The sequence below is a fragment of the Cetorhinus maximus genome, chromosome 15, assembly GCF_964194155.1.
Source record: "Cetorhinus maximus chromosome 15, sCetMax3.hap1.1, whole genome shotgun sequence".
Taxonomy (NCBI): Eukaryota; Metazoa; Chordata; class Chondrichthyes; order Lamniformes; family Cetorhinidae; genus Cetorhinus; species Cetorhinus maximus.
Genome location: NC_135893.1, coordinates 57,512,447 through 57,530,624, shown reverse-complemented (window position 1 = coordinate 57,530,624; position 18,178 = coordinate 57,512,447). Strand labels below are relative to the sequence as shown.

The 18,178-nt window shown below is 41.8% G+C and overlaps 1 protein-coding gene across 1 annotated transcript in view; it reads left to right on the top strand.

Annotated features, from left to right (window-relative positions):
- Positions 1-17,635, top strand: part of usp31 (ubiquitin specific peptidase 31) — a 94,588-nt gene extending 76,953 nt beyond the window's left edge. The window contains exons 14-16 of the mRNA XM_078558441.1: positions 474-632; positions 6,733-6,888; positions 11,095-17,635. Of these exons, the coding sequence (XP_078414567.1) occupies positions 474-632; positions 6,733-6,888; positions 11,095-12,611 (1,832 nt within the window). The 3' untranslated portion in view covers positions 12,612-17,635. The remainder of the gene's footprint in view (positions 1-473; positions 633-6,732; positions 6,889-11,094) is intronic.
- The last annotated feature ends 543 nt before the right edge of the window (positions 17,636-18,178 follow it).

Below are 18,178 nucleotides of genomic sequence, written 5' to 3'. Positions count from 1 at the left end.
GACCCCCACTGCAAACCAGCGCTGCACCTAGTCCCGTGTTGCTCAATGTTTGTCACTGTCTGCCTTCCCAGCCATTGTCTTGCTCAAGCATGTGTACCTGTTACAGCTGTGCAGGTGCTGCCCAGATTTCAGTAACGCCACAGTTTTCCTATGGGAAGAGGAGAGGGAAAAGAAAACTTGAGATCCAGGAGATCACCAAGTCTTTTTGGTGGGACCCTTTGCCTTGCTGTGTGTAGACTGGGATTAGCCAGTCTGCTAATTGAGTTGGTTAGCCACCTTTTTCTGGAGAGTGCCTTTGATGTCTGGATGTGAAAGAGTCCAAGAATCCAGCTCTTGCTCTACATCTTACTGGATAACCTGGCTTCACTAGTATCAATTTGCTGACTGCCAAGAGTACTAATTTTTTATTTTCATCCGTGCATGCAAAGTTGTTGAGTTTGACTGACTAATGCCTCTCCTATCCCATTATGTAGCTTACTGCAAGAACTCTGTGGATGGGCTGTGGTACTGTTTCGATGACAGTGACGTTCAACAGCTCATGGAAGATGATGTCTGCAAGCAGACTGCGTACATCCTGTTCTACCAGCGACGAAGCACTGTCCCTTCATGGTCAGCAAACAGCTCTCTAGCAGGTAATGTGTGGATATCTCTGGAATTGGCCTCAATGGCCTAGGAGTGGTTGGGAGAGAGAGACTCAGCCAAAGTTCCAGCTTGTGATGCTCTCTGGTGACCATTGTTAGAAAATATGCATAAGTGGATATTTGGTGAATGTAGAATCGAACTTGGCTATGATGCAATATTTGATCAAATAGCATGCCAATAATGGGTGATTTTCAAAAAAACAGCTGGCATTGTTGTAACTCAGCAAGACTGAACACATTCAGGGCTATTACTGGGAATATGGAGTCACAGGTGAGGTTGCCAATATTTTGCCTATTTTAACATATCTTATTTTATACCCACCCAAACTGTGTTGGTTATAATGCTCTTCCTGGAGTAATGCAAAATTGATGACCAATGAGAGATTATCTCTAACTCTGGTTTTGAGTATTCTTTGACAAAATGGGAGATTTTTGTTACCTTTTATGACATGAAACAGAGTGAATGTGATCTAAAAATTGGTTGTTGTAAAGAAAGCTTGTTTTTATATATTATGACCGGGATGGGAGGGGTGCGCAGTTTGACTAGCCCCACTACTCCACAGGTCGCACAATTACTTTAAAAGTTTAATTCACTCACCAAAATGGCCAATTATTTACCTACGCCAATGTTAGAACTGGAATAAAAAAGACTTTAACAAGGCTTCTTTTAATAAATTCAGAATGATTGATTTATTATAGAACAATTTAAAAAAAAACAAGTTGCAAGAACTGATTAACACACAATTGTAATCTGGAAGTATAGCTATCTATCCCTTTTAAATTTCCCAGCGTATGCGTGTGCACATACGCACACATACATACAAAGGACAAACAGACAGGGGTCTCTGCAGAGATGGGCGGTTGAAGAATAGACTATATAAAAAGGATAAAGGCTGCATGGTTTCAATGCTGCCGATCTGGAGTACCCTTGTATGAAAATAGATTGCTAGTCCCAGTAGAGGCCTGGAGGTTCTCACCAACAGAGCTTTGGTGTGGAGGAAAATAGAGCCAGATCAATCCTTCTCATCTCAGCCTCCTGGGTTTCCAAAGAGAGGCAAGTTCCATTGAGATGAGGATTCTTAGCTGGATCCTGATAACCATTCTATTTCAGGCAAGGCAAGGAGAGTGCGAGTTGAGCAGCTTTTTACTTTCTCAGTTCAGTCCCAACTGAATTCAAAAAACAAGTTCAAAATTTAGAACTCATCTGTGTCATGTGATTTCCAGTAAATCACTAGCCTTTTCCTTTAAACCTGTTTTTTCCATCAATTAAAATAATTGCAGTGCAAACAAGCACAAAGCTCTTCCCCTCTCAAGTACCATGTTGGTCAGGTGATTTCTTGGAAAAGGCATGCTTGCTTTCAGCCCAAAGGTGAACTTGTGACCTTTTTAAAAAAAAAAATAATCCAAGTGTCCAAATAATGCAATGTTCTTCCAAATTTTAAAAGGAAATACAGTTCTTTAAGATAGGTTCTAATATGTGGGCAATGGGTAATGCGTGGAATTGATCAGACCCTCCCCTCCAGCATGTTTAATTTAAAACCTTCTGTCCCAGATAGATTTTATTTGTTGGTGTGAATGAGTTTAGTCAGTCAAAAGTGGTTAGGACAGTAGGTTTCAAATGTTAATGTATGCAGCTCAGTAGACCAGAGGAAAATACCAATTTAATCTTTGAAGCATTAAGGGAGATGTTTGTGAGGAATAAGATTATATCTGGGTCCCCTTGTCATCTTGGATTTCTGCACCTTTGTAGAACAAGCTGTGATGTGGAAATTTCCCATGGCAATAAATTATGGCATTGAAGTTGAGTATTCAGAGCTATCTAAAAATAGTTTGTTCATGTTATCTGTGTGCAACATGGCATTGTAAGGGTTTATGAGGAACTCTTGATCCAAATGCCCTTTAACTTAAGTTGCAAAAGAAATACTGTATATTCTTAAAAGGCTATTGGAAAGCTTGTGGAATTTTTATATTGCTGTTGGTATCTTGCTGCTTATGTGCATTACATTTGTAAATAAATCTCAGTTAGTTTTAGCCTGAAGGTGGTAGTCTGATATTTGTCATATAGATAAGTTTGATATGGTGGGTCTAAGGGTGCAGGGTTTGTTTTGAAGCAGCCTGTGTGCTTATGGAGGCTGCCTTTTTTTGTTATGAACACAAAAGCTTTTGGAGAAACCTGAACTATAACAACCAGATGGACAAATTAACTCAAATGAGTGAGTCGGTAAATGATTTCAGAGCTGAGAGATGACTCGTACACGAGTGACCCAATGTAGCTCCTGGGGTTTCTTAAATTTTTTAAAACCGTTATTTTTTTTGAAAAGGCAGTTTTGTTAATCATGCCTAAGTGCCACTGACCGTTCCACTTGGAGTTGCCACCAATTAGTGGCGGAGAGATGAAGGTTTTCATCACCGACAGCAAGAGATCATTTAACACTGTCCAGTTGCCTCAGGCAATCCTACAGTAATGAGGGATTAATGCCAACACTGTTGTACAGTTTACTGCCAATAAGCTATAAAGCTGATTCTTCGTAACATTTGATTTTATCCCCTCAGCTGAAGAACTGGGTGGTAACAGAGCCACTTGCAAGTGGTTTGTGGTATTGTCAGTGCTAACAAGCCAAATCTTGAAGTTACTACACAAGAAACAGGCCATTTGACCCAACCAATCTGTGTTGGTGTTTACCTTCCATACAAACAAAGGGTTCCAATTATATTTATTCACCTTGTTCCCATGTCCCTTTTTTCCTTCATCCACCTTATCAATGTAAGCTGGGAGCTTGACAGTTTCTATATTAACCCCATACCCTGGAAGTGAATCCCATAGTCTCTCAACTCAGTATGTGTCTGTGAAGGTTTCTCCTGTCCTCTGTTCTAAATCGCTGACAGTAGAGCATCTATTGTCCCTCACTCGAGACCACTCGATTACTAGAAACAGGCCGCTTCTATCATCCTTTAATAGATTTGACATGATAGAGGTATTTAGAATGATCATAATTTACCTTGTTGTTATATTTAAAAGAAAACAAACTTCTGAGTCTTCCTTCATATTGTACATGTTGCTGCCGAACAGCATTCTAGTGAGACTGTGATTTTACTTCTTCTTCTCCTGCAGTATAACTTCCAGGATATGTGATGGAAATCACAGAATGATACAGCACCCAAGGATACCTTTCAGCCCATCATGCCTGTGTTGGCTGTTTGATAGAGCTGTGTAATTAGTTCCACTTCCCAGCTCTTTCCCAGTAACCCAGTAGATGTAACAAAAATTAGCTTAACATCTGTCGTAGGGAAAATGTTAGGAACTATTATTAAAGATGTTAGCAGGGCACTTAGACAAATTCAAGGTAATCAGGCAGAGTCAACACGGTTTGTGAAAGGGAAATCATGTTTAACTAAGTTATTGGAGCTCTTTGAAGAAGTAACACGTGCTTTGGTTAAAGGGGAGCCGGTGGATGTACTGCACTTAGATTTCCAGAAGGCATTTGATAAAGTGCCACATCAAAGGTTATTCTGGAAAATAAAAGCTCATGATGTTGGGGGTAACATATTGGCACGGATAGAAGATTAGCTAGCTAACAGGAAACAGAGTAGGAATAAATAGATAATTTTCTGGTTGGCAAGATGTAATGAGTGGTGTGCCACAGGGATCGGTGCTGGGACCTCAACTTTTTACAATTTATATAAATCACTTACATGAAGGGGACCGAAGGTGTGGTTCCTAAATTTGCTAATAACACAAAGATAGGTTGGATAATAAGTTCTGAAGAGGACATAAGGACGCTACAAAGGGATATAGATAGGCTAAATGAGCGGGCAAAGATCTGGCAAAAGGAGTATAATGTCAGAAAGTGTGAAATTGTCCATTTTGGTAGGAAAAATAAAAAGAAGCATATTATCTAAATGGTGAGAAATTGCAGAGCTCCGAGATGCAGAGGGATCTGGGTGTCCTAGTGTATGAATCGCAAAAGGTTAGGATGCAGGTAAGTAAGTAATTAGGAAAGCTAATAGAATGTTATTGTTTATTGTGAGGGGAATTGAATACAGAAGTAGGGAGATTATGCTTCAGTCGTACAAGGCACTAGTTAGACCACATCTGGAGTACTGCGTACAGTATTGGTCAACTGGAAGCAGTTCAGAGAAGGTTTCCTAAACTAATCCCTGGATTGGGCACGTTGTCTTATGAGGAAAGGTTGGACAGGCTATCGGCTGGAGTTTAGAAGAGTAAGGTGACTTGATTGAAACGTATAAGATCCTGAGGGGCCTTGACAGGGTGGATGTGAAGAGGATGTTTCCCTTGTGAGAGTAGAACTAGGGGTTACTTTTTAAAAATAAGGGGTTGCCCATTTAAGACAGAGATGAGAAGAAGTTTTTCTTTGAGGGTGGTAAGTCTTTGGAACACTGCTTTTATAGCCTTTTGAGGAAGAGAATCTTTGAATGTTTTTAAGGCAGAAGTAGATAGAATCTTGGTAAGCAAGGGGGTGAAAGGCCATCATAGGTAGGCGAGTTGAGGTTACAAACTGATCAACATGATCTTATTGACTAGGGGAGTGGGCTCGAGGGGCTGAGTGGCCCACTCCTTTGAATTCGTATGTCCATGTTTTCCTTTCAAGTATTTCTCAAGTTCCCTTTTGAAAGTTACTATTGTACCTGCTTCCATCACCCTTTCAGGCAGTGTGTTCCGGATCATAACCACTAATTCCTTGTTGCCTCTGATTCATCATCTTAATCCCGTGTCTTCTGGTTACTGACCATTCTGCAACTATAAACCATTTTTCCTTATGAACTCTATTGAAGCTATTCATGATTTTGTACACATCTATCAAATCTCCTTGGCCTTCTCTGCTTTAAGGAGAACAACCACAGCTTTTTCAGTCTTCCCACCTAACAGTGATCCCTCATACCTGGTGCTGCTTCTGTAAATCCCTTCTGCACTCTCTTCAAGGCCTTGAAATGCTTCCTAGAGTAAAGTACCCAGAATTGAACACACAACTCCAGCTGAGGCATAACCAGTATTTTATTGATGTTTTACATAATCCTTTACTTTTGTAATCTATTTTTATATTAAGAAAGCCAAGGATCCCATATGCTTTTCAACAGCCTTCTAAACTTATCCTGCTTCCTTAGAAGAATTGTGTAAACACAGGCCCAGGTGTTTCTGTTCATGAACCCTTATTAAAATTGTACTATTTAGTTTATGTTGGCACTCCTTGCTCTTCCTACCAAAATGCATCACTTCACACTTCTCTGCTAACTTTCATCTGCCATGCGTTTTCCCATTTCACCAACTGTATGTCTTCCTGAAGTCTGTCACTAACTTCCTCATTGTTTATTACATTTTTGAGTTTTGTATCACCTGCAAACTTTGAAATTATATCCTGTATACCCAAGTACAGGTAATTAATATATATCAAAAAGAGCAATGGTTCTAATATCAACCCCTGGAGTACCATGCATAACTCCCTCTAGTCTGAAAAGCAGCTGTTCCTACTCTCTGCTTTCTGTTCCTCAGATAGTTTTGCATCCATGGTGCCACTGTCTATTTGACCTCATGGGCTTTAATTTGGCTGTTATGTGGTACTTTGTCAAATGGCTTTTGAAAGTCCATATACCTAGATGATGTAACAGTGAGGTGATGGCGATGGTGTGGTTAATGTTCTTGCCTGTTGTTGTTGGGTTTATCTCTTTTTTAAAATAGGAGTAACTTTTTCAGTCCTTCAGTTGTCTGGTAACACTCCCATATCCTAGGCGGATTGGAAGATTCTGGCCAGAGCATCTTCAATTTCTACTCTTTCTTCCTTCAGTAACCTAGGTTACTTTTCAACTTGAGGTTTGCCAACCTTTCAAGTACCTCCTCTTTATTTTTATCCTGTCCAATATTGATAGTGCTTCTTTTACTGCTACATGGGCAGCCTCCTCTTCACTAATGATGACAGATATGAAGTACTCATTTAGTATCTCAGCTATGCTGTCTGCAGAATCGGCTGACCGTTTTTGAGAGATGTCTAATTTTGATCACTAATGTAGGTTGAGTGTGCTTGTTTCTCTGTAAATAAATTTTACTCTATTACAGATGTGTGGTAATGTTTTTCAGGATCCACCAGCTCATCTCTGTGTGAACACTGGGTAAATCGCCTTACGGGCAGCAAGCAGCCCAGCATCACTTCCACTGCATCATCACGCCGGACATCTCTTGTCTCGCTTTCTGAATCTGTGGAATTTACACAGGACCGCAGTGATCAAGATGATGGTACAGTAAATGCATGTTCCTGCCCTTCTTCTCTTTCCCAACCTCACATTTGCATTGTGTTCTAATTCCTAGCAATAAAGATCTGAGAGCCAGACCAGAAAGGAGGGCGCAGGCCAAGTTTGATTTCTCCTGTAACAAAATCCATTAAAAAAAATAGATACTCCATCTCTTTCCCCCCCACCCCTCACCTGCCCCAAAGTTAAATATTTAGAAAGAGGAATAACTCTTTCATTAATTGTGATAATGTGACCCCTGAGGGTCCGAGGGATTTTGAAGTTGAAAATGGTATCATTAAGGCACTCCCATCCTTACTGCCTGGCATTTGGGGCTCTGCGACTTCTCCCAGTATGTTATCATTTATCTTCCTGTGAGTATTCACTGCTTTCTAGAGTTAAGGTCAACATTAACTGAGATTCTTCATCTTGTGAAAACAGATCCCAGGTGGCCATGTGTTTCTATTTATATGTATTACAAAAAAAAATGCTGTTTTAAGAACACCAGTTGAAATTATGTTGTATGGTGACCTTGGCACACTTTTGTCATGGAGGTGAAAACATTGCTTAATTCCCGTGGTATTTTTCTGTGTAATGGGCAATTGTGAAATATTGTTTATTAGATGTTGTGACAGTGGGTAGCATTTCTGCCTCTGAGTCCATAGGTTGTAAGTTCAAGTTCCATTCTAGGGCTTGAGCACGCCAGTGCAGTATTGCGAGAGTGTGCTGCACTATTGAAGGTGCCATCTTTTGGGTGGGACATTACGTCGAGGCCCTGCCTGCCTTTTCGGGTGGATGTTAATGATCCAATGGCACAGTTTCAAAGAGGAGGGGAGTTATCGCCAGTTTCCTGTCCAGTCTTTATTATTCAGTCAACTTCACAGAAACAAATTATCTGGTTATTATCACTATTCTGTTTGTGGGAGCTTGCTGTGCACAAATTGGCCCTATATTACAACAATGACTACATTTCAAAAGTACTTTGTTGGCTGTAAAGCACTTAGAGACATCCAGCAGTTGTGAAAGGCATTATTTAAAAGCAGGTCCGAAGGTTGAAATTGGGAAAGAAAAGGAGAAAAACTTAATTTTATACAGCAGCTTTTTCATGTAGTAAGTTGTAATCTGAAATGCACTGCCTGAAAGGGTGCAGGAAGCAGATTCAACAGTAACTTTCAAAAGGAAATTGGGTAAATACTAAAAGGTGTTACAACCAGGTGAGGAGGGGTCAAATGGATCCCCTCTTTGCCCTCCCCTCATTTGACTGCAGCAGGTTTTTTTTGTATGAAAAGGAGATACTTGCCAATTCAGTGAGTACTTAACCGTTTACATGCTTTGATCAACTGATCTAAGTAAAATAATAAAACACACATCAACTTTTGCATGCGCGCACATATACAAACACACACACACGCACACACACTTGAAGTTCACACATACAAATCCAGATTATAGAGCAGGGAAGGATAGGTTGGCCAAATTAGAGCCCATAAAAACAAGTAAGATTATACAGTGTAATTTGGTGATTTGGCTGGCTTCAGGGTGAATTCAATTGTCTCGATGCTTCCGATTTAAAGATGTAGACGACTGAGTTGGTTGTTCTTCGGGAGATGATAATGCTTAAAACATACAATGAGTTGGTTTGTCATGTGACCTTTCTTTCCAATTTCCCGGGAATTCAAAAAAAAAACATTGTCCATGTATTCCATGTGATTAGCTCATGTCTGGAAGCAATCTTAGCCACAGTCCCATTGTCCAGGCAATTAGTCTTAATGGCCCGTCTCCAACAGTTGAATACTCAGGTGATTGCCATAAATGCCTTGCTAATGAGACAGGAGATATGAGTACTTCACACTTCCCTGAAGTCATTGTCTTTGGGTTTTGCAGACAGACTGACTCCACTCCAATTAATTGGAATGTGGAACATATAGTAATGCAAATTGGGGTTAGCCATCTTGGGTTGCCAGTTCAAAGCACTTTAGTCTGTGCTTTTAAAAAGTCTGTTTTCAAAAGTTCAATTCAGATTTCCAGCTGGTGGATTAAAAATCATTATTTGGCATAAAGCACATCTTCATGACAAAGGGGAAAGATTTACAAGGCTAAGGGGCAAAAGCAGAGAATGGGAATAATTGGATAGTTCTTTCACTGAACTGGTATAGACAGGATGGGCCAAATGGCTTCCTCCCTTGCAATATCATTCTATGATTCTCTGAAAGAAGTAACTAGTGAGATAGTTGATGCATTGGTTTTAATTTTCCAAAATTCCTTAGATTTGGAGAAGGTTCCATTAGCTTGGAAAATAGCAAGTGCCACACCTTTATTCAAAAAGGGAGGGAGACAGAAAGCAGGAAACTACAGGCCAGTTAACATCTGTAATAGGGAAAATGTTAGAAGCTATTATTAAAGATGTTATAGCAGGGCACTTAGATAAATTCAAGGCAATCAGGCAGAGTCAAAAACAAAAAGCTAAAAGCTACTGCGGATGCTGGAAATCCAAAACAAAAACAAAATTATCTGGAAAAACCCAGCAGGTCTGGCAGCATCGGCGGAGAAGAAATCGGTTAACGTTTCGAGCCTTCATGGCCCTTCGGCAGAGTCAATATGGTTTAGTGAAAGGGAAATCATGTTTAACCAATTTATTGGAGTTCTTTGAAGGAGTCACATGTGCTGTGGATAAAGGGGAACCAGTGGATACACTGTACTTAGATTTCCAGAAGGCATTTAATAAATTGCCACAAAGGTTATTGCGGAAAGTAAAGCCCATGGTGCAGGGGTAACATATTGGCATGGATAGAAGATTGGCTAGCTAACAGAGAGTTGGCATAAGTAGGTCTTTTTCTGGTTGACAGAATGTGGTGAGTGGTGTGCCACAAGGATCAGTGCTGGGGCCTCAACTTTTTACAATCTATATAAATAACTTGGATGAAGGGACCGAAAGAATGGTTTATAAGGATGCTGCAAAGGGACATAGGCTGTGAGTGGGCAAAGATCTGGAAAATGGAGTATAATGTGGACAAATGTGAAATCGTTCATTTTGGCAGGAAGAATAAAAAAGAAGCTTCTTATCTAAATGGTGAGAGATTTAAGTGCTCTGAGATTCAGAGGGACCTGGGTGTCCTAGTGCACGAATCACAAAAGGCTAGTATGCAGATACAACAGGTAATTAGGAAAGCTAATAGAATGTTGTTATTTATTGTGAGGGGAATTGATTACAAAAGTAGGGAGGATGTGAAGAGGATGTTTCCTCTTGTGGGAGAACCTAGAACTAGAGGTCACTGTTTAAGAATAAGGGATCACTCATTTAAGACAGAGATGAGGAGAAATTTTTTTCTCTGTGGGTAGTAAGCCTTTGGAGCTCTGCTTCCACCGCCTTTTGAGGAAGAGAGTCTGAATATTTTAAGGCAGAACTAGATAGATTCTTGATTAACAAGGGGGTGAAAGGTTATTGGAGTTGGCAGGAATGTGAGGTTGAGGTTGCAGCCAGATCAACCATGATCTTATTGAATGGTGGAGCAGGCTCGAGGGGCCGAGTGGCCTACTCCTCCTAATTCGTATGTTCGTATGATTATTTTGTGACCACCAGATGTCCAAAAGAGGCTCTCAGCTAAAGTACTTAGTGAAATGTAATCACTATGTGCTGTAGGAAATATGGTAATTGTGCACAGTGATATCCCACAAACAACAAGGAGAAAAGACCAGCTAATTTATTTTAGTGATGTTGGTTAATGGTCAAATGTTGGCCAGGATGATAAGAACCACCTCTTCTTCAGGATCTTCTACACCCACCCAAGAGCAGGTGGGTCCTTGGTTTAATGTCTCAACTGAAAGATGGCACTTCCAACAGTGCAACACTCCTTCAGTTCACTAGAGTGTTAACCTGGATGTGTGCTCATGCCTCTGAGTGGGGGGTGGGGGGAAGGGTGTTAAACCCACGATCTTCTGATTTACACGAGAGTGCCCACTGGGCTACAGCTGATACCTGGAGACACTGTGCTTTCTGTCAGACTGCATTTTGTTGGTAAAATTTTAAAAGCAATGCAGTTTTAATTCTAAGGCTTAAGGACAGAAGATGCTGATCCTGCTTTATGATGTCTGTACCATTGATGCAGTTAATGTGACATCATAAAGAAGTTTCACTCTGGTTTGTGACATGAGTGCTGCTCATAATTTTTAATCAGTTTGAAGGTCAGATTAATTAATTATTTCTGTTGTTCAGGTGGATTTTCTACTCGGCCTTTTGTGAGGAGTGTCCAACGCCAGAGTTTGTCGTCCAGATCCTCGTTTGCCAGTCCCTTGGTGCTCAATGAGAACGGAATTAAATCTCAGAGGTCGCTATCCAGCAAGCTGCACATGCGGTCCAGTTCTCCATCACCATTCTCCTTCGAGTCTCCGGCTCACAGCCCATCTCCGACAGCAGACATACTGGGGCGCGGGAGCCCCAGCCGAGGCACTCCCCCATTGCAAGGCCAGGGGGCAGCTCATGCCGGACAGCCTGGCAGGGCTCCCCTAGCAGTCATGGAAGGCATGGTCCGGGAGGAGGAATTGAGAGTCACAGGAAAAGCAGCTGGACAGAGCAGACCCATTTTGCCCCTTGATAAAAAGCTGGACCAGTGTGGGAATGACGTGGGAGGGTTAGACACCCTGACTCCTTTGCTGGATGCTCTAGACAATAGGAAAGGTACGCCTGGCCTGGGCAGCCCTCGGTCTCCAAGTATTAGTGGCGCTTCTTCAGCAGAAGAGCAAAGACAAAAGATAGGCTTTGTGACGGGAGCAGTGAATGCAGAGAACCTGCAGAAGAAAACCACTGCTTCCAGAGTGCTTCATGAGCAGGCCAAAGGCTCTTCATCCAGAGCTCAGTTAACTCCGTCTTCATCACACAAGAACACTCAGAAGGTTTCAGTCACGCGCGAAAAGACTGAACCAAAAGTGGGAGCCCGACATTCGTCATCGAACTCAGTCCTCCGAAAGGACATGGCCAAAGGTCAGGAGTCGGCCTTGTCAGCGTATCAGCAGAAACCGAAGTTGGTCTCGTCTTCCCCCCAGTCTCCTTCTCCAGCACGGAAAAAGGTGCCTGGAAGGTCCAAGACTTCTGAAGGTCGGTCCAAACGCAGCCCCTCTCCTGAAAAACGCAGGCTGACATCATCTTCTAAAGCTAGCAGCACGAGCAGGCTGTCGCATGCCAAGCCGGGGAGCCGATTGGAAAACAGGAGACTGAGGAATTCGAGCAGCAGCTCCTCCATGACGGAAGCAAAGTCGTCGGACACCAGCTCGAGGACTGACTTGAGAAGAGACAGCAGCAAGTCAGATGACAAAGGACTGTCATTCTTTAGGGCGGCGCTGAGGCAGAAGGAGAGCCGGAGGTCAGCTGATTTGGGGAAGAGCAATATTCTTGTCAAGAAATCGGCAGATGGACCTTCCAAAACGGCGAGTAAAAAAGTGCCAAGTGAGGGAGCAGCCAAGGAAGGAAGACGATTGACAAGCGAACATCCGCCATCTGCTGCTGCTTCAGTCTTGACCCCGACCAGCAAAACAGCTACACGAGGGAAGCTGACGAGCAAAGACATCGCTCCCACCAAACGCCCGCTGCTTCCAGCTGCCAAATCCAAGTCGGCGCTGCCAGAGGTGGGCGCTCAGTCTCCTACAAGCAGGAAGAAACCTGCGGAAAAAACATTTAAATCCAGAAAGATTGTCACTAGTGGCATGCAGTCTTCTGTGCGCCATAACAAAAAGTAAACATGAGAAAAAAAAAATCAAAAGCAAAAGGCTCCCCAAAATGCTAGTCTGGTTTTGTTTCTATGACATTTACTTTCTCTCTTTCTTTCTGACACTCTTTCTCCATTTATTACACCGGCTTTCTGTTGGAGGAAGGTTTAATTTTTTTGTGGTTAATGTACCTACATTGGTTAGGGAGGATATTGATTTCAAGCGCCTTTTGTTCTGCCATCAAACCAAATAATGGAAATGTGGTGTGCGAGGATCATGGAACTAGTTCATCATTACTTTTTTTTTCCCCCCAGAGGCTGGCCTTCCCTGGTGGGTTTTAACACAGCACTTTGTATCAACCTAAAGAACCTTTTGTTGCTGAATAACACTATGTACTGTTCAATGAATGGTTTGATTTTTAAAAAGTTTTTTTTTATAAATGTTCTTTTTAAGACTAACATGACTACTGCATGCTCTGAGGAAGCCATCAAATTAAGTAATCATTTTTATTTTCTCCAATAAGGGTTTGTTTGCTTGATGCCATGTTAAGTACTGTTTAACAGCAAGTTTCAGGTGAACACACAAGGAATGAACGGAAGCATTGACTTTTTCGGTTGCAACGCGCCTGCTTTCTGAAATAACCACAGCCCCCATGTTGTAAAGGAAAGAAGGGCGAGAGTGATGGAGTGTAGCGAGATGTAATGCTTCTGCCATTTTTTTTTGTTAGCTTGGCAAGTGAGTGCTACACCAGAACATTGCATGTGATCTGTTGGTTATCAGCAGCTTCGCTAACCTGCAGATTAACAAACGGGGATTTCAATTTCAGTTGTGGCTCCAAACTCCATGGGTCAGCGTTTTAATCCTCACATTGCCCAATGGCTTGAGAGCCCCTCACATTAAGTGGTTTTGTCGCAATAACCTGCCCCAAACACATCTCATGTCTTGCCACCGTTTCACAGCCTGAAATGACCTGTTGGCATCTGGTTGCAGAGGCTTTGCCCTGATTAAGCTTTTAGAGAAACAATCAGATCAAATGTTGTTCAGTCAGAAATAAGTGAATATTGAGCCCTGTGGGTAATATTTAAGTCCAAAATTTGAGGTTTGCTGACCTAGGCAATGATGTCAGCACCTTGAGGGAAGGTATTTCTGGGGTCACAACAGTTGAGTTATGGGGAATAATCAATTGGGAGTTTTCATATGGGTAATAAGCCAAGTCTACCAGCATACAACTGACCTAGGTTAGTAATCGATGACATTCATTCAGATTCTTACTGAGTATAGTGGAAAAATGCTGCCTTTTGTCTTCTGTCATATTATACGTTTGTTCCTATTTCAAGATCTTGCATGCAAAATTTTAACGGTTCCATTTCTGATTTCATAGAATCTTACAGTACTGAAGGAGGCCATTCGGCACATTGTGCCTATACCAGTTCTTTGAAAGAACTCCCCAATTTTCCCACTTTCTTTCCCTTTCCCCATAATCCTGCAATTTTTTTTTCCTTTTTCAAATATTTATCCAGTTATCTTTGGAAACTACTGTTGAACTGGCTTCCGCTGCCCACTTGGCAATGCATTTCAGATTTGTCCTATCAACTCCTTCTTGCCCGCTCACATTTCAGGGTCATGAACATTGGCAGATTAATTCTCCAGTGTAATAATGTAAACTTAAGATGTCGATGCTCCAAGCTATGTATGAAATTTGCCAGTTACCTATGTTGTAGAGTCTATTGTGAACTCAACCCACCAACTGAATCTCTTTCCACGCCCCATGTATAATTTCTGTTATCGTTGGAAAAGAGTGCAGCTCTAAGACTTTGTGATTCCTGTTCTATTCCCCAACCTGGCCAAAAGCAAAGACCACAATTCAAATTGGTCATAGACGAGGACTCTTATGCTACATCATCTAAACCAAATTAATACTCCAGTTCACTAATAATTAATATGTGGCTTCCTATTTTGGAGGCTGTAATAGAAATAGTGTTTACATTCAAACAATCGTGAAATTGGGTGAGATGCCCAGTTTTATGCATTTCATTGCTCTTGTCATCACAAGGGTGTGTTGGTGATGTGCAGTTATGGGTGAGATTTGCCTTTAAGACATTTGAGTCTTTTGGTAGCTTTTTCTGAAACAGGATGGGAATGGCATGTGATAATCCTACCCAGAGGCTGCTGAATGGGGAATGAAATAACAAGTAATTATGGTAGCTTCTTGAGCCCTGATTGGAGGCTGCATTCTCACAGTACAGAGAAGACAGGAGGTGGCTTTGATCTCATTTTGCAAAACACGGGTCAGCGTCTACCTTGTGTATGTCCCACCAACCCAGAATTGAAATTGCATGGTCTGAAATTCATAAGAGAAGGGCTGCAATTATTCAAATTGTGGGACTGGAGAGATGGAAAGAAGTTGCATTTATAACAGCACCTTTCATATTCTCAGGATATCCTTAAGTGCTTCACAGCCAGTGAGGTACATTTGAAGTGTAATCACTGTTACGTTGGTAAACAGAGCAGTCAATTTTGCCTTCCAGGCCTCAAAACCACAGGCACCATTCCAGCGAGTGCAGGTGTGTCTACTCCTTGCCTCTCCCTCTTTTGTGTGTGCTGAATTAGCTCTCAGCTCTGGTAGTGATAAAGGCTGCACTTGTTTTCATAACATGGGGTTGGGGGGAGTTTAGAGACACGGTCAGGGGAGCTCTGCCAAGGCCGGTGGTTGGGGAGGTAGATTTTCTCCCCAGGCCAGTAGAGGGGATGTAATAATTCAGATGCGGACACCGTGCTCATTTACAGAACCCCATTGCACTGTTGCTTTTGTGTGAAACAGAGGCTTCCTTCATAAGCTGCTCTTCCACCTGTTCGTGCTCCTGTCTGCATGCACTTAACTCATGTATTACTATGCAAGTGTCAGGACATTGAATGCACTGAGGTACTTTGTAGTAAGTTTATCCCTTTGAATTTTGCATTCGATACAAAGTCCTACCTAACACTACAGACTGGGTTTGTCTGACTCCATTGCTTTGTTTGCACAACTTGATTCTCTTTTCTGGGTGTGAGAGATCAATGTAAGTGGTTGTAGATTAGTAGTTTATAATGAAAAGAACTATAAGCTGTAAACATGTAGACTCAAAACTGAAGTTCACTCCCTCTTTGTTCATTGTGTTCAAACGAAACAGCAACTCAGTAAAAGTTCAAATTAGTCTTCACTGACACTTCTGCCGGTTACTGCATTGTAAACTTCTTACCTTTCATATTTTCATCGTCCTCATGATTTCACAAGTGGAATGTAATCTTCCTTTTAAAACTCCTGCCTTCTGAGCGTTTCCAATAAGAATTAAGACGGGGGTTTGGGGAAAGTGACAATTCAATGATATTTTTGTAATAATTAGTCGGCACTACTTGAACAAGGGGGAACACAACCTGCTTTGCAGAGGGGAGCGAGACACCTCGATCTCAGGGCCCAGTCCGACCTATGAGAGGTGGTCAGGAAGGCCGATCCCAGGGCCCAGAGTCCCACCATGGGGGAAGAGGTGTGTTTATTAACACTGATGCTGCCAGGCAGTGAGAGCGGGCTGCTATGGGTCTATTAATAGACCCTAAATAATATAATTGCAAGTGCTTGTGTTGTACAATATCTTGCAGAGATGTGAGTAATTTAAGGCTAATTCCTTCACAGGAGGAAGACTAACCCAACGACGTCCAAATTCCCAGTTGTGGGCCTGGTGGAAATATTGCATATAGTGCAACATATTAAGCGTTTAATTTTTGTGTGGTACTAATTCCCTGATATCTCCCAGCAGTGGGATTATACAGATGTTGAGATAACAGCGGAAGGTACACTAAATTCTCCCTATCATACCCAACAAAAAATTAGTTGTTGAAGTTGCTTTTACAGAGAGGGATTAGAAAGCCTATTAGATTGTGTAAATAGAGCTGTTAAATCATGTACCTGAGTTATAGAGAGAGGAGATCTATTACTCTGTAAAAACCAAAGTTAGTGACTTTAACATGAGATTTATAAAACCATCCTGAATATGCACCATTGGTTAATTGGGGAAGGAAGCCCTTTGATGGGAATAGTCGCCTGTGACTAGTCTCCCTGCCCCACGGTGCCATATGAAACGTAATTCCAGGCTTGTACATAGCAGTGCTACAAACACTTGATCCTAGCTGCGCGGTTAGCCGCTGCCAGACTTTGATGTGGATGTAGCCAGATCAATAAGAAGTGGGTGGTTTTAATCTTTATACCAGGAGTCGACCTGGGCAGCTTTATGGTTTGTAGGCTGCAGCTTTTGTATTTTCTTTTTCACGTGTTTGGCTGTCAGTGTTGGGCCCACTTAGCTCCCACTACCATTTTATTTTATTGAACACTGGAATAAAAAAAAACGAAGGGGCCACGCTGCCTGTTCCATCCGGATGTGCGGGTGGCTGCACATCTGAAACAAATATAGGGAAGATCGGAATCATTTGCTCGGTCGGTCAGCATCTTTGGAAGGGGCAGCCAGTTGCCGCAGCTGCGGTTTTTAATGATGGCTCCTCGGATCTCCCCATAGGGCGCTGACTGGCCCACCAAATGTTTGCGCCATCATATACCCGGGCACTAAACGCTGGTCCCGGGGTGAGGGAAGGGAGGGAAAGGAAATGGACTGGACTCGGCTCACCCTCAGCTGTGCCCATGACTCTGTGAGGCTCCATGTGCACCACAACTTTTAAAAAAACAAGAACTTGGAAAAGTAGAGAGATGTGAACAATATTGGCCCAGTTCCCAGACCCATGTGTAGTGTAGCTTTCTCCTTGTAAATTAGATCACCTATTTGGTGTTACTGAAACCATTTTTAAGTTATTTTGGGCAGGTGCATGAGAATGTGTCGCTGCCTTTCGATAATTTATTTATATGTTTTATTAACAGGAGGTGTATGCACTTTTTAATATTCAGAGTCCGTATTGTTTTCTATGTTTTAAAATAATGTTTCTTTGAGAACAGTTTGTATAAAGTCCATGTAAGTCAGAATAATCATCAACGAGAAGCAACAGTTAAAAAAATAAAAGAACAATTCCAACCCTTGTCTCATGCTCTTACTGTGTGCCTTTTAATTCCCCCTCTCCTGAAGGATGTGATTTGCTCTGTACACTTGCAGTGGGTCATCTTTCCGTACCCTAATCTAAGATAAATGTTTTTTTAAAAAACTGGATTAATGAGGATTTCAACATACCGAGTTGTGATCTGCAATGAATTGTCTGAAAGGGTGGTGCAAGTAAATTCAATATTAGCTGTCAAAAGCGAAGTTCGATAGCTACTTGGAGATAGATTAGCAGGGGAGTGGGACTAGTAAGCGTTTTCAAAGAGTCGGAATAGACACGATGGGCCGAAATTAAAACGTGCTTGCAATGTCATCTTGCTGCCAGCAGATGGTAGTGTGGTACAGGGGAGCCTCCTTTATCGAGACAGAGAGATGTCGGACTTGTAAATATATCAGATTAACTGAAAGATCTGCATAATGGAAAACTTTCAAAGACGGTAAATACCTGAATCTAACTAACACTTGCATTTATGTAGGACCTTAGACTATCAAACATCTTAGGTGTTTCATACAGTCGGTTTG